At 37.5% G+C, this 15,538-nt stretch overlaps 8 protein-coding genes across 8 annotated transcripts; 4 read left to right on the forward strand and 4 right to left on the reverse strand.

Annotated features, from left to right (window-relative positions):
• Positions 1-1,678: 1,678 nt before the first annotated feature.
• RHIMIDRAFT_270078 (uncharacterized protein) lies at positions 1,679-3,581 on the reverse strand. Its single transcript, XM_023612170.1, has 10 exons — positions 3,484-3,581; positions 3,360-3,434; positions 3,228-3,310; positions 2,976-3,171; positions 2,619-2,926; positions 2,459-2,568; positions 2,310-2,409; positions 2,209-2,260; positions 2,052-2,154; positions 1,679-1,998 (listed from the first exon to the last, which is right to left on the reverse strand). The coding sequence occupies exons 1-10, from the start codon at positions 3,526-3,528 to the stop codon at positions 1,943-1,945; spliced, it is 1,128 nt and encodes a 375-aa protein (XP_023461866.1). The 5' UTR covers positions 3,529-3,581; the 3' UTR covers positions 1,679-1,942.
• Positions 3,582-3,887: 306 nt separating this feature from the next.
• On the forward strand, positions 3,888-4,579 carry RHIMIDRAFT_183511 (uncharacterized protein; the record flags this gene model as incomplete). The annotated part of the gene is made up of 2 exons (XM_023605824.1): positions 3,888-4,312; positions 4,366-4,579. Coding segments are annotated over 2 exons (639 nt in total), but the record flags the coding sequence as incomplete, so codon positions are not given.
• Positions 4,580-6,086: 1,507 nt separating this feature from the next.
• RHIMIDRAFT_78691 (uncharacterized protein) lies at positions 6,087-6,391 on the reverse strand. Its single transcript, XM_023615694.1, has one exon. The coding sequence runs from the start codon at positions 6,326-6,328 to the stop codon at positions 6,161-6,163; it is 168 nt and encodes a 55-aa protein (XP_023461868.1). The 5' UTR covers positions 6,329-6,391; the 3' UTR covers positions 6,087-6,160.
• Positions 6,392-7,587: 1,196 nt separating this feature from the next.
• On the forward strand, positions 7,588-10,239 carry RHIMIDRAFT_78716 (uncharacterized protein). Its single transcript, XM_023615696.1, has 8 exons — positions 7,588-7,674; positions 7,729-8,368; positions 8,418-8,772; positions 8,824-9,240; positions 9,290-9,469; positions 9,532-9,698; positions 9,751-9,972; positions 10,019-10,239. Exons 1-8 carry the CDS (start codon positions 7,616-7,618, stop codon positions 10,148-10,150), a joined length of 2,172 nt encoding a protein of 723 aa, XP_023461869.1. The 5' UTR covers positions 7,588-7,615; the 3' UTR covers positions 10,151-10,239.
• RHIMIDRAFT_78697 (uncharacterized protein) lies at positions 9,996-10,905 on the reverse strand. The gene is made up of 3 exons (XM_023615695.1): positions 10,439-10,905; positions 10,318-10,390; positions 9,996-10,264 (listed from the first exon to the last, which is right to left on the reverse strand). The coding sequence occupies exons 1-3, from the start codon at positions 10,697-10,699 to the stop codon at positions 10,152-10,154; spliced, it is 447 nt and encodes a 148-aa protein (XP_023461870.1). The 5' UTR covers positions 10,700-10,905; the 3' UTR covers positions 9,996-10,151.
• On the reverse strand, positions 10,800-11,348 carry RHIMIDRAFT_231258 (L30e-like protein; the record flags this gene model as incomplete). Its single annotated transcript, XM_023607689.1, has 2 exons — positions 11,123-11,348; positions 10,800-11,064 (listed from the first exon to the last, which is right to left on the reverse strand). Exons 1-2 carry the CDS (start codon positions 11,287-11,289, stop codon positions 10,800-10,802), a joined length of 432 nt encoding a protein of 143 aa, XP_023461871.1. The 5' UTR covers positions 11,290-11,348.
• Positions 11,349-11,636: 288 nt separating this feature from the next.
• On the forward strand, positions 11,637-13,611 carry RHIMIDRAFT_241901 (RNI-like protein; the record flags this gene model as incomplete). The annotated part of the gene is made up of 5 exons (XM_023609670.1): positions 11,637-11,717; positions 11,772-12,287; positions 12,342-12,507; positions 12,556-13,466; positions 13,522-13,611. 5 exons carry the CDS (start codon positions 11,637-11,639, stop codon positions 13,609-13,611), a joined length of 1,764 nt encoding a protein of 587 aa, XP_023461872.1.
• Positions 13,612-13,700: 89 nt separating this feature from the next.
• Positions 13,701-15,404, forward strand: RHIMIDRAFT_241902 (uncharacterized protein; the record flags this gene model as incomplete). The annotated part of the gene is made up of 3 exons (XM_023609671.1): positions 13,701-13,952; positions 14,002-14,846; positions 14,903-15,404. 3 exons carry the CDS (start codon positions 13,701-13,703, stop codon positions 15,402-15,404), a joined length of 1,599 nt encoding a protein of 532 aa, XP_023461873.1.
• Between the last annotated feature and the right edge of the window lie 134 nt (positions 15,405-15,538).

Consider the following 15,538-nt stretch of genomic DNA (forward strand, 5'->3'; position numbering starts at 1 on the left):
AATAAAAGGATAAAACAGAGGCCCATCAGTTCTTTGCTTTTATTCTACACATTACTGAGTACTAACAACAACAACAACCATACTTCAATTGCTAAGATTTTTTTTTGCCTTGCAACCTTAATTGTTTTGTTGTATGGTCAAAGTTGAATTTTTGGACTTTTGGGATTTATTATTCGAATTGTTGATAGCTTTATTAAATAGAATTGATGACAACTACTAATTATAATCAAGAATAAAATATAAATAACTTACTTTTTCTAATTGCTTTGGTACATTTAAGCAAAGATAAATCCCCAAAGAAAAAGAAAAGCAAAAACAAATAATAATAAAACTATTTAAATAGAATATAACTATCATGTAATATAGACCATACGTTTTTTTTTTTTTAGAATATTTCAGTTTTACTGTTAAATAAATTTTTGAAAGCCGAAGTGGCAAGTCGCTGATAGTGCTTTAAATCATCGATATCTCTGTTTTCTTTTGGTAAACGATTGAATATAGCAACTGTAAAGGAAAGAACTAAGACTGAGGAATCATGCCGAACGTTTGACACATCCAGTACGACAATTGAAACAGTTGATTATTTCTTCATTCGTCAGCAGGTCATGCCACGAAAATATGTCGAAAGTCAATCCGCGACCAACCACAATTTCCTCAATTTGTGTAAATTTCTTATTTTTTTTAGTATCAAATAAGTTAATTTATTCACGGATAGCCTCACCATACGTCTACTTTACCTGGTGAATGCACGAATATCATTTGGCTCTGTGCTTAACCTGGCAAAATCGATGACTGCCAAACGGATAGGCTTAAACTTTGTTTTAAGCAATTGCACTAAAGCTAAAAAAAAAGTGAGTATCTACGCAGAATATTTGGTGGTTCTTGCAGATCCTCTATAAAAGTAATGCTACAACTGACGAAGTTGCCGACTATGACAGAGTGTACCCATATACTACAAGCACAATTCCTCTTACGATCTCTGTCATTGCCAGATGATGCGCTTCTGACTTACTTACTCCCACATATACGCCTCTTCACAAGTCATTCACAATGGTATACTATATCAAAAACGCCACTGTGGAAACGTTGTACGCAATATACTGATATACTAGGCAAACGATTGTTAAAGAAGATACGTCTGCAATATCTGCAAGACAACTTAGAACAGCGGCGTACTGCACGCAGCTTAAATCTGCTCTCACTGTGTCGCCTAACAATCTCTTTGGATCCAATCCTTTGGTTACCCATGACAAGGCTAGAAAGAAGCCGGTGCATACGGTGGCATCTTGGTTGGTTACCCAGTTATAACACTACTCGCTGCCTTCGGCACACCTCACAGCTTCTTACAAAACAACATGCCATCTATTGCCTCGACATGCATCACCGTCTACACATACCGAAGTCTATAACTGACCCTCTGTCCCTCCTTTTAAATAAGCTTCCCACTCGAAAACCACGCTCTTTTCAAACAAGATCGTTTTGGACTATCAGATGGCCCGTAATTTGCACTATCTTACATAAGCTTGATTACCTATACCATGAAAAAGAGCCACCATCACCATTTGACCCAGGCAGAAACTGATTAAATGGTTATTTAATTCTTCATAGCAGTGTTTTTAACACTTGTTCCGTGAATCTGTCAGCCAAAGCATTTTTGCCCTCGAGCCCAGAGGGATTTTTAGATACTGCCTCACAACTTGAACTGGCCAGGGTAAAAACGATATAATAAAAATACCACATACCTCTTGTGGCCTTGATATTTTATATATAAAGAATAAGGAAATACAGTCTTTCTGGAAAGTAGAGTCGTACAAATCTTTGGCCAACTTTTTCAGAGAGCAATGTAACACATCTGACGTCGAACTTCTTATTTAGATCAAGTTTTTATATAAGGGAAATACAACTTTATTTATAAAAGCATAGCCCAGAGAGCAAGCTTGTATTATTGCTGTTGTGGTGAAGTAGTCAAGTACTCTTTGATCTTTTGACTATTGGATCCTATTAATATATGTGAGTTTTGTGGTTTTTTTTATTTATTTACCAAGACTTACTTGATCTGGATGCAGGTTCACTTGTGTCAAGTTGCAAAGGAGGTATACTGTTCTTATCAGAAGCTAATGACTTTTGGGATGAACTAGAAGTCGATCGACGGATCTAATAAGGATGAGCTACAAATGTATCATTTTCGCTTTAATTTTTGCCACTTACAATACCGCCTCTTCCAGGAGAAGGAGGTACAGTTCTGAACACAGCAGGAATTCTATTGAACTTGGTTCATACCTTTTTTCATTTTTTCACTATTTGCTTACCCTTCATCTAATGGGATATCATCTGTTGGTAAACCTGTTTGTTTACGAAGGTGAACTAATTCACTCTTATACTTATTACATTGTTGTAATTTTATAAGAACTAAATATAAATATAAGCAATCTAGTGTTTACAAAACATATTCACTTGCATTCTTTTTCCATTTCGGTTGTCTTATTCTTCAGGATAGCTATTTCAGATAGCAACATCTCTGCTGTATTGGATTGCATATCAACCGTTTCCTTGGAAGGCTTCTTTGTACTAAGAGGACATATTAATCACATATGCATTACACAAGAGTGAATATTTACAGGATAGGTGATATAATACTAGAAGAGGCGCTACTCTCATGCAAGTGGGAAGCTGCCTGTTGAGCTCTTAATGAATCCAACTGCTTCTGTAGCTTATTAACAATATATTCTTGTTCTTGTTCCAAAGAGTTCTCCATATCGATCTTTTCACGCTGAAGTTGATTTAACTTTTTTTGAAGCATGTTTGTCATGTATTCTTCTTCTTGTTCGACTTGTAAAAGCAATTCACTTTTTTCCTTCTTAAGTCCACTTATACGCTTTAATAGTTTATTCGAAATAAACTCTTCTTCTTGTTCTGCCACTGCATTCTAAGTTTAAGGTTAGTTATGAAAAGATGGAAATAAATAAATTATATACCATTTCAACTGCCATTTGTTTTAATGCCTTATTATCATGCTTTAATATTTTGACATGCCCCTTTTCCATTTCCAACTCAAACTCCAATTTCTTGATACGAGCTTCTTGCTCTAAGCATCTTGAATGTAATTCCTTTACTTTAGATTTTAATTCATCCAAATCCTGTATTCTCAATAACTCTTCTAGCTGATCAGAACTAGATTATCTCATGTGAGGCCTTTTGCATCATAACAAAGATTCATATGCATGTACCTTTCTATGCTCTGAAGCTTGGATTCATAGGCTTTTGTGCGTGTATGCAAATCTGCTTCAAGTGCTGCCTTATCTTTACGAACCTTTTTTTTAAGGATTAGATCATGAATAGAGTATATTAATTTAATTTACCTGTTCAAGTTGCTCGCGAAGTGTTCTTGTCAGCTGTTTCTCGTTTTCCTTTATTTCGGTCAACAATGTATTTTTCTATACTTGATAAGAACACATATAGTAACTATTTAATAAATCTCCTTACTTCGCTATTTTCAATATCGCTGTACACAGACTGAGCGTCACTCATAATAGTTCAATAATACACCACAAAATATATAAAAGAGAAAGAAAGAAAGAAAGAAAGAGAAAAAAGGGAACGATAACAAATTAAATTCAAAACGCGGGAATTGAATACGATGTCAAAATACAGCATTTTAATTTTTTTTACCTTTAGAGAGAGAAAAAAGAGACTCATGCATCATTTAATATATACCTTATTTATATAGTAGGCAAAAGAAAGACAAAAAAGACAGAAAGAGGAGCAACATTGATACCTGAAAGTCGGCATAAGAACTAAAGTTCACTGTGACCGCGCGCTCTTTTCTTTTTCTTTTTCTTTTTTTAATTTAATTCTAAATGGAACAAAGAGTCATGTCAGCAGCTTCTTTACCCCTACTCATCTTGGGTTTGGGTTGGACTGGTCAGTTCTTGACTGCACTGATGTTGTCTATGCAAATGGACTATGCTGCAACCACACGTGATGGCAGAAATGGCACCATTATTTGGACATTACCTGATAACTGTGCCTCTCTCGACGTTACTTCTTTACCCTTTGCACAAACTGTACTTGTCACTTTTCCCATTAAGCAACCACAGTGCCTTGATGCTCTCATAAATGCATATGAGGCTCAACATGGACAATCTTCTCAATGGATTCTTCTTTCGTCCACGCGTCCATTTAGTGGTGACCCAGCTGATAGACATACACCACTCGATAGATCCAAAGATACAGGACGTATGTCTGCAGAGGATACTCTTATTCAAAGAGGTGGTTCTGTTTTACATTTAGCAGGCCTCTGGGGAAATCAAAGGTATCATATGTCTAAAACAAAACAAAAGAACCTGGGCTAATATGTATCAATAGGCAACCAAAGAATTGGGTTCCCCGTTTTCCAACAGCTGAAGCCATACGTAATAAACTCCTTCAACGTCAACTTCACTTGATTCATGGCAAAGACGTTGCCCGTGCTATTTTGGCAGTCCATCAGCAGTTTAAACCAGGGGAAAGATGGATAATTACCGATCAAACTTGCTATGACTGGATAAAGCTATTTTTAGCTTGGGGCAGTGACGAGCAAATCAAGATAGCCAGAGACTTGGCTATTCACGATGACCAATGCCGACAAGCACTTGGTGATGGATCATTGGAAGAAGTTGTCGCGCGAGGAGGAGTCAAGCCCAGGTTAGATTCAACTGAATTCTGGGAAACTTTTCATTTGAAGCCAACAGAATTTTTAAGTGTATGATTATGTCGTGTACGTTTAAATTACCTTTACTCATAATAAACTAAAACCTCAATTGGTCGTACGATAATATAGTGAGGGCATATATACATATCGATGCTACTGCTCTTTTACTGGTTTCTACTGCTTTACTATTCTAAATTTGAGCGCGCAATTTTTATATGAAAATGGACAAGGAAATGTTGTTGATAGGAACGGTACAGAAAAATAGCCCAGAAAAGATTAAGGAACGGCATTGGGTTCGCAAACGGGAACAGACTGTTATGGATCTCTTGACCAATTGCATGAAACTTACAAGGGCTTGGTCTAAGAAAGGCATTCTTGCTGTTGCTACAGTGCCAATTACAAGGGCAAAGACTACAACTATATTGGATGCTATTTCTGCCTCAGGTTTGATTAAAGTAAGCTTGAGGATATAATGGCCTGCTAAGAAGAGAAAGGCTGGACAGGAATCCGGGTATGTCAATAATAGTACTGTTACAGGGAATTACATTAGCTTTTTAAAAGATACTTTGGATAAAATGGACAAATATCCACATATGAAAGGTAACCATCTCCTTATGGATAATACCTATATTCATAAGTCTGAAGATAATGCAAAGTATATTATGCCGTGAAAATAGCGTTGTACTTATCTCCCTTCATATTCCTCTGGAATTAACCTAATTGAACAGTTCTAATCTGTTGCTAAAAGCAAAGTTTAGCGTCATAGATTTTTGGAAAAAGAGACTTTATTAACCAGAGTCAGTGACGCTTGTAACAGCTTGATGTTGAACAATTTCTACGGCTTCGTTTCTCGATCACTTCGTTGTCGGGATATATGTCGCAATAGAGAAAATACGTAACGTTTCAGGGCCAAATTATTAGCAAGGGCATTCAATCAGCTTAAGTCATTTCATTACTTCTACAAAGGTAAAAGTGATTAGTAAATCGGTAGGGATGGACAAGTTTTTTTCTCAGCAAGCGACATTTGAAATTGTATGAAAGTGTTACGCCTGTTACGCCTATTACACTACTTTACAGACATATTGGAAGATTTATTTATTCACATTAGCTTTGCTTTTTATATTTATTGTAAGTGACTCGCAGACTACTATCAGAACACTAGCGAGTTATTTTTTCTTGCTTTACCTCTTCAAAACAGCTATTCCTATTAACTTTCTCAACATTATGAGATACGCATCCCTCAACAAACTTTATGGCGCTGATCTCAAAGTTGCTCGTCTTGTGTGCCTTGCTAATAACTGGAGGTTCCTCCATCGACGTGACACTTTCCTTTGAAACTTCATTGACACTTGTAATCTCCTCGTATTTTCTTTTCAATCGTGCATTATATCCTCTGCCATCCTTGGTGTACCACAAGGCCTTGGATATATTTGGAGGCTCATCTTTCAAGCAATCTTGGATCTTCTTATACTATGTTTCGTTAACTCCACAGATCGTTTGCAAAACAACAATCCTTTCATCCTGTTCTTTTTCTATTCCCTCAATCGCCCGTCTTGCAATCAAGTACAACTGCTGAGCCGTTGGATCATCCCATCTTGTTAGTATCAAAATGCATCTTTGTTTATGCGTTTGGAACATCGTGAAAACTACTAGTGGATGCAAGTTATTTTCATTCGTGTAGCCTTGTATGGTGGATTTCGAGAGAGAAAAAGGCATTAATTTGCCTAAAATGCATAAGACATCTCATACATGGCTTGAATGTGTCCATTAGACTGCCTGGAAACCCTCTTTCAATACAAATAGCTACTAGAATAGCAAGCTTTTTGTACACACAATATGCATGGAGGCAATATAGTATTGCACGTTCATATAGGCCCGATTGACTGTAGCGGGCTAGATTCGCTTTGTGGTTTATGGTACTATATATCAGTTTCTTTACAAGAGTAAAGAATATAACATACCTTAGGGCTAGCTGGGGAATAGCTGAGCTTACATTTTGGCTTAAAGAAGAAAAGAAAAAGAAGTCAAGACCAGACTACTTATAATATGTCTAATAACTTTTTCAGTTACGTATTACTCATAAGTGTTGACCACATTTATTTTCTGTATCTCTCAAAATATCAAAATATCAAAAAAAGATATCCAATTAAAGTACAATTGTTATTGTTTAAAGTGTGTGCAAATAATTTATGAATAAAGTATATATGACATAACCTCCTTCGCAAAAGCACATGCCATTCGCTGTCTCCAAACGTACGGTCGATCCATGATGCCCGAAAGCATTCCTGATCTGCTGTCCTTCCTTTAGAACCTATTCCCTATGAAAAGACTTCATTCCTCTCAGGTCGCTCTCCCACCGACTCTCCGTTGACCAGTCATATGCACTATCCTTTTGTGTTTGATTACCTCCATCATGATAAGTACCCCCCCCTCTCTTCCGCCGCCTCACATCGGACAAAGACTTCTCGAATGACTTTCCTCTTCTTCTTTTCGCTAGCGTGTCTTACACTTGACCTTAATCACTCTTTCCATAGCATTTTTATGCTTGATCCAATAAGGGCTTTTTCAGATACCAATCTCCCTTTTTGATATGAGGTTTTAATCTATTTTGAATACAAATAATTTAAACGTAAACAAATTGATAATCATTCAGAAAAGACTGACATTAAAGCCTGCAGTAAAGAAAAAAAATTCTAATAGAAAGAAATCAAATCGAATACACAATGTTTCTTTATCAAAAAAAAAAAAAAATGAAAAGAGCAGTTAGCATTTTGTGGCAAATACTTTAATGATAGCTATACCAAATAAAGCAATTCACTAATTAGAAGACAGAAAAAAAAAAAAAGAGTTTAATGCAACCTGTTCTTTTCTTTCTTCCTCTTTCTATCTTTCTCTCTCTTTCCTTTCTTTTTTTTTTTATTAATTATGGATTTTATATGGAATACCCAAAAAGATATCAATGATGATAATAATGATTTGAAGAGGTATTTTATAGATACTTTCGCGCACAAAAGAACTTGTAAATAATAATATGACAGTAGTGCCATATCCATAAAAGAAAACGACGAAGCGTCAAAATATGCTTTCTCTCTTTCTAGGAGTCGTAGTACGAGTACGTCAGCCAATTCACGATTACGTTATGCGCCTTTAGTTGAAAATACAGTTCGTCGTCCTCGTGCTGACACGATGCCAACTTCAAGTCCATTCGAATTATACAATCCATCAACAAACATTGACTGTCCTCCACTTCTCTCTGACGAAAACGTACCTAATTCACTTACTAGTACACTTGCATCTCTTGGATTAACTGACGACGACAGCAGCATATCTTCAGGATTGACTAGACACTACTTTGAACCAACAACAGCTGTTGCTGCCGCCGCTGCCGCTGCTGCTGCTGCTGCCACTCGCAACAGATCCTACACGGTGTCGGACATGGCTCAACGTCGTTCATTCAAGCCTTTCTTGACTGACAATACAAAAGAACAAGTCTCGACAGCTTCTTTGCAAACACACCATCGACCGAGAGCGGCTAGTCTGGGCATGGCCGAAATATCTCATCACCACTTTTCACCTTTTGACTTTGATTATTTTGACCCGAGTATCCATGAAGGAAGCAAGACGGATAACTCATCACTATACTCTACAATAGAAAAGACCAGAGAAGATGAATTGATGGTAATTATCATTATCTTTCCATTTTACTTTAACCTAATGTTTAATATAGACAAAAAACGATTCCAGACTGTCTTCACCCAGTCTATCAGCTCAGCAAACCCCTTCTCGTGCTCTTTGGTTAGGCAATATCAGCCCATCGGTCAAGGTATCTGATCTATACCAGCAATTTTCTTCTTATGGTCATATAGAAAGTGCTAGAATTCTATCAGATAAGGACTGTGCCTTTGTTAATTTTGAATCAATTGAATCTGCATTAGCCGCAAAAGAGGATCTGGAAGGTCGATGGGGCAATAAGGTCAAAGGATCGGTCGTCAAGGTGGGATTTGGTAAGGCAGATGTGAATCTAGCTGTTGCATTAGCCAATGAATCTTCACCCAACGTCCAAGGTCCAACTCGTGCTTTATGTAAGTCAATTTATATATATTTATGCATCACAACTAAACTTTTATCTTAAGGGGTCGGTAATATTCCAACGAATACTAGTTCTACTCTTTTACAAACTGTCTTTGAATCATTTGGTCCTATCGAATCTATACGTATTCTCTCTCACAAGAATTGTGCCTTTATCAACTTTCATCGACAAGAGGATGCTGTCCGTGCTCGGAAGGCGCTTCAAAACAAGGAAATTTTGGGTCCCGGTACAGGTACAGTGCGCGTGGGATTTGCAAGAGAACCTGAGGGTGAAGATATTGCAGCAGCCACTGCGACCAAATCGCGGCATCAAGAGAACGCCAACATCCTTGCCAGCATTCTGTCAGATGTAAATAAAACCATGAGCGAGAAACAGGCGATCAATCAAGATCAACACCAGGTTCTTTATCTCGAACGTAAACTTATAATGCAACACTTGGGATATACACCACCTGATGAAGGTAACAAAATAATACTGCAAGTAACAAAAACTAATCACTTTTTTTTAAGATCGTATTCCTATACAGTATTCCTCATTCATGCCACCTGTACCAGAATTTAATTCTGACCGCAAAGTACGCCCATTACGACTAAGAGAAATTAGAAAGGGATTGGATACTGGTCTTCTCCTGTCTGAAATCGAGTCAATTGCTGAAGAATGTATGGAGGAAATTGTCGAACTTTGTAGTGGTAAGAGAATACATTACATAAGAGACAAAGACGGGGATGGTATTGATCAAAAGTGAAAATAGATTACATTGGAAATACGGTTGTTCAAAAAATATTTGAATATGGCAGTGAAGATACAAAACTGGTCTTACTAAAAACCATTGCTCCCTATCTGGCATCGATTGGTGTTCACAAAAATGGTACTTGGGCTGCTCAAAAGATCATAGACACTTGCCATACAGAAGAACAGGTAAAAAGTTGTATATAAAGAATATAAGAGAAAGGGAAACTAATGTTTATAGGTTGAACTGATTTGTACTCATCTTGCGCCTTATGTTCCATTATTATTACTCGATCAATTCGGAAATTATGTTGTCCAATGCTGCCTTCGTATGGGATATCCGAGGAATCAATTCATTTTTTATGCAATTGCTGATAATTGTCTAGTTGTTGGCCAAGGCAGGTTTGGTTCTAGATCAATACGAGCTATCCTTGGAAATCCCATTGTTACCAAAGAGCAACAGGTATAGTGATAATACATACAACACACAAAAGTACTAACTTCAATAGATCTACATTGCTGCTGCCATCATTCAAAACTCAATGCTATTATCCATCAATCCAAATGGTTGTATCTTACTCAATTGGCTTCTTGATACCTCAAAATTATTAGATCCTGTATCACATGTACATTTGCCATAAGTTAAAAAATAGTCTTTAATATTTCCATCAATTTCTTCTCTACAAAAACAAAAAGCATATCATCCGATTGATTTAAATTAAAACTGACATAAAACTGTTGTTTATATCTTTTCGCTACAAACAAGTTGGTTAGTAAAAAGTCGCATCTTTATTATTCACGTTTTTACCTAGTTTACGCGCCAAATTTTTACTCTCTTCTGAGACACTTTTACCTAGTAATGAAGTAGAGGAAGCTACAGTCTATAAGGCTGTTTAATAGTCAATTATTAAATATGTTTTTTTATTTACATGTGATGCAAAGGGAGGAACGGCCATGGACAAGTCTCCTAATTTGCCATCCTCTTTTCCAACCCAAATAAACACCGATTGTCTCATCCCAGTGACCTGAAAATGAACAGGTTCTGTCATGAACAAGTGAGTCTCTTGATAAATTTTGAATTCTGGCTCAACTGTAATCATTGTATATAATTTATAGAAAAAGAAAAGAGAAAAAAAAATTGAAGCGCGCGTGTATAAATAAAATGTGTGAATGATTGATTTTGTTGCCATGACAATTACATTTCTATTTTTTTTTTCAAACAGTGTACGCAATGTGTGTGTTGCTATATCCACAATAATATTTTTTTTTATTTCCTGATTCTAAACAAGTTTAACGAGACTTGAAGTAGTCCAAGAGAACGTTCATAGCTTCGGATTCTTCTCCGAAATCGGTAACGGCAACACAAGAGCAGCCAACGACCTTACGAGCGTTACCTTCACGATCAATCTTGCAGAGACCAGCCCATTCACCGAGCTTCTTGGCATCAGCGACCTTGATCAAGTTGATGTTGTGTTCAGCACAGAGAGCTTCAACCAACTTGATGTATTCAGATTCGGTACAAGATTCGACAAGGACGGCCAAGTGAGCTTGACGTCTATGAGTGTAAAGATGAGTCAATGTGTCCAATGTCTTCAATTATCTCCTATTCTAACCTGTCTAAAGCCTTGACGGCTTCCTTTAAACCACGAGCAAGACCATCGTGGACAAGAGCACGACGAAGGACTTCTTGAAGGGCATCTTCAACTGACATTTGGCCGGAAGTGGTTTCAACGGCGACTTCGACTTCTTGGCTATCGATAACTTCTTCGTGGTCAGACATCTACACAAGGTATTAATGATCTATGGTTGGATGGACTGATGGATGGGTTGATATCCTACTTAACGATTGATTAAAAGAGAAGGGATTCTTCAATTATCAATTTCCTACTTTTGGATATACTCATTGAAGCCCTGGAACACACACACACACACAGCGCCAACACAGCGCGCGCGCACACCACAACAAAAAGTGTGTGGAGGTAAGCAGAGAACTCTTGTCGCACAAATGCGGCTTGAACAATGAGGTTCGGAAAGTGAAAGGATGTGTCAAATGAAATTGACGCATTTAAGATGGCTGTCAGCAATTTTGACCTTTTTTTTTCTTATCTTTTTCTCTCTCTTTCATCTATGAATCGCAACAGCAACCGCAATGAACCTTCTTCCAACAGAGTGAGAGGGCCTACTTCTGCTTTATCGAGCTTTTTAAGAGTGAGTTGCCTTTAGTTATTATAGATGTAAGCCTGATCTTGAACTTTTTTGTAGGAGCAAGGTATTCAAGTGCCTAACCGTAGCAGAAGAGCACGCCGTGAGGAACAAGCAACTCCAAGAGAAATGAGTATTGATCCTCCTACGCCCTCTGATGAAGCTAGCTCCATGGAAGGAGTAGAACAGACTGTGACGGTTGCTGCGCAGTCGTCGTCATCATCATTAACAGCAACAACAACAGCAGCAGCAACAGAGGAAATGACTTTTACTGCATCATCATCTAAAAAGAAGAGAAAGGATGATAGTGATGACGATGATGATGTTGACTTTGCGCCATCCAGTTCAAGGAAGGCTGCCAAAGGCCGTGCACGTATTCTGTTTTGTGTGATCTGCAAAAGCAGATTTGCTCGTGACATAAACGATGACAATGAAGAGACTCTCTGCAGTGACTGCAAGGCTGGAAAGTCTCCTAATAAGCCTGTTAATTCCAAGAAGAAAAGGTTGAATGTCAGTAAGAAAGAGCAATTACTTGCACATGACAGAGTGCCTTCTCTTCAAGATATTTGTATTTCTGTAGGTGACTCTATGCATATGTGTATACAAAAATTGACAGTGGCTTGAACGTAGATTGTTGTTGAATATATTGATGAAGTTGAAACCTTTGGATTCATTAGTGACGAAAGTTTCGAAAAGCTGGCCAAGATCATTTCTCGTAACAGAAAATTGAACAATCAAACCTCAAGACTATTTATGGAACCATACAGAAAGTCCCTAAGCTTATATGACTGCACTAGTAAGTAGTAATAATAAATAATGAATGATATATACTCATGTTCAATAGATATGGATGAGACCGCATTGATGAATGTTGCTCACTTTTGTCCTAGAATGGAAAGACTAGAACTGATCTATTGTGGTCAAATCAATGACAAGGTGTTGCGCCTTTATCAAGAACGATTACACAACTTGAAGTCGTTGTTTCTTTCCGGTGCTTTTCTTGTTACTAAAGAAGCGTGGATCTCATTCTTTGAAACGACAAACAACAGACTTGAAGCCTTTGGTCTTCGTCATTCAAATCGCTTTGATCTCACCTGTATTGAATCTCTCTCCAAGCTTTGTCCTAATCTTCAATCGCTCAATTTAGGGCAATTAGGCTCTCTGACATCAGAATACTTGCCACATGTTGCGAAATTGACCAAGTTGACCAAGTTGGAACTAGCATGGCCATCTAATGAAGAAGAAGATACAGAGCAGACAGCTAATTTGATTCATATGTTAGAAGAGATTGGACCTCAGTTGACCGAACTATCTCTTAGAGGATTTTATGGTTTAACTGACGACGTATTGCTAAAAGGTATCATGAAATATTGCAAGAACCTTAAAAAGTTAAATGTGGAACAAAGTGAACAACTCACAGCTGAAGCTGCGGTGCAATTCTTTGAGAACTGGGAAGCCGAAGGCCTGACATATCTAGACATTTCCCGATGTATTCTGTTAAATGACGAGGTTCTGAAAGTGGCCATTCGTCGCTTTGGCAACACTTTGACTCATTTGAACATTCACAGCTTAGAGTTACTTTCTCCTAATGGCTTGGAAGTCTTGGCCGGCGTGAATGAGAATGAAAAGGATTATTGTCACCAGCTCACGTATCTTAATTGTAGCTTTGTTCGAGCTATGGATGATTTTGTTCTTCAAAAGTTGATTACAAAATGTAAAACATTACAAGATATTCATGTTTGGGGCTGCCACTTGGTAAAAATGAAGTCTACTTTTATGCATATTATATTCACCATATTTCTTTAAATAGATCACAAATGCAGTAAATGCTCAAATCAATCCCATATTACGCATTATTGGAAGGGAAACCAGTACTATATCTTTGTTAAATACTCATTAATATATGGTTGGGCATTTGTGTTACCTTTTTTAATTTTCTCTTCTTTATCTCTTCTTTCTTTCTCTCTTTCAAGCAAATGTCTTGCTTCAATGGCAAAATCTAATAAATTAAAAAAACCACCTCGGTTTTACTTTTGGAGAAAGACTTTATCATTATCTGATCTCAATCTACCTCGCCGCTCAAAGATAACAGTTGATGCCCTTCGTACATTAAGCTTGTTTCCTTCTGTCCTTGGCTGGGCCTATAATTGGCAACAAGCCTTACAGGTACCATTACGTGATGCAGGTGGTGCTGCTATTCTTCAGAGTTCTCAGTTAGATTATGTCGTTGCTAGCTTTTGGGTAATTGAATACAACATTTGCTTTAATCTTTACATTAACCGAATGATAGTGTGCCTTGGCTGGCTATTGGAATTGGATATTAACCACAAGTATGATGAGACGTTGGATATATCATTATGAAATAGAAAATGCCATTGTTCGATTGATCACCTTTATTGTCATCACATGGTCCATTTCAGCTTTTGTTGGTTCTCGTAATGGACCTGATCAACCTATACGTACCTGGATGATCAATTGCTTTATACTGCTAATCACAGACGTCATTCGACTTTCTATCGTTTCAGATCCTAAATATCACGGGAAAAATGCCAATGTAGGAGATCCGAACCTATTTCTAAAACTGACAATCACAAAAGTGCTCATCATCCCCATGTCAGTAGCAACATGTCTTTCTGTTATCGCAGTACTTATACAAATCGATCAATTACACTACAGTACAAGCCAGATCATGACTGGACCCGTTTTACTAGATGCAAACTTGACACAGGCAAGCAATGACTCGATACTAGTCTTGATCATGTCATGCTGGACATACACATGCTTCGAGAGAAGACAGGTGCTTAGGAAGACCACTTTGAAGCTACTAGAACCATATCAACAAGTAGATTATCGATTTGTCCTAGGGCAACCGCCATCGGCTCAAGCACAGATGTTCGTAGGACCCGATATTATTCAGGAATCAGGCATTTACAAGGACATGATCCTGGTACAATCTTCTGATATTGAAACAGATAAGAGTAGAAAAGTGTTTGAAGCATTCAAATGGGCAAAGGAGTTGAATCATGAATACATTGTAAAAGTAGATGACGACGTCTTTGTTCGTTGGGATACTATCATTGAAGAACTAAAAGCTATGGACCCAAAACCATATTATTGGAAAGGGCTCACTTATAGGTATGCGTAGATTATATTTATACATATATATGATTCATTGACCCTGTACATAATAGAAATATACCCATTCGTACCCTGAGCAATTATAAAACATTGAAAACAGACTACGCATTACCTGTTATTCCAGCTTATACCCACGGTATGCTATACATTTTTTCAAAGGACATCCTGGAATTGATTCTGAACCCAAGCTCGCCAAGACGATTTGTTCATGGAGATGGAGAAAACTTTGCTATTTGGCTATTTGGTTTCAACATAAGCCCTAATCATGATAGGCGTATTCATGATGCATATGATGTGTGCGAGAATGACTTTATAGGAAAACGTATGGAACGAACAACAGACATGCTAGTCATGTACTCTAACCTTGTGAGTGGACGTCTACCCTGTACTGGATTTGATCTTAATGGCTGTGCTCTCTGCTATTCCTGCCTTAATAAAAGATCAAGCTGGAGAACAATAAATTTTGCTTGTGATCCCGATAAAGGTATCATATTGAGAGAGATGGTTGGCTTTTCTCAAATTGCTGGCCTGCTGGATCGAACCTTTTTTGAATAATAAACATTACATCTATTTCTCTCTCTTTTTTTTTCTGTTTAGTTCTCATGAATTCTTCTCCTTTAAGTACTCCCGTTATCCCCTAAGTAATGCTAAACAAAGGGGGAGCGTACCTTAAAAGCCAGCTGAATAAT

Source organism: Rhizopus microsporus, assembly GCF_002708625.1.
Source record: "Rhizopus microsporus ATCC 52813 unplaced genomic scaffold scaffold_26, whole genome shotgun sequence".
NCBI lineage: Eukaryota > Fungi > Mucoromycota > Mucoromycetes > Mucorales > Rhizopodaceae > Rhizopus > Rhizopus microsporus.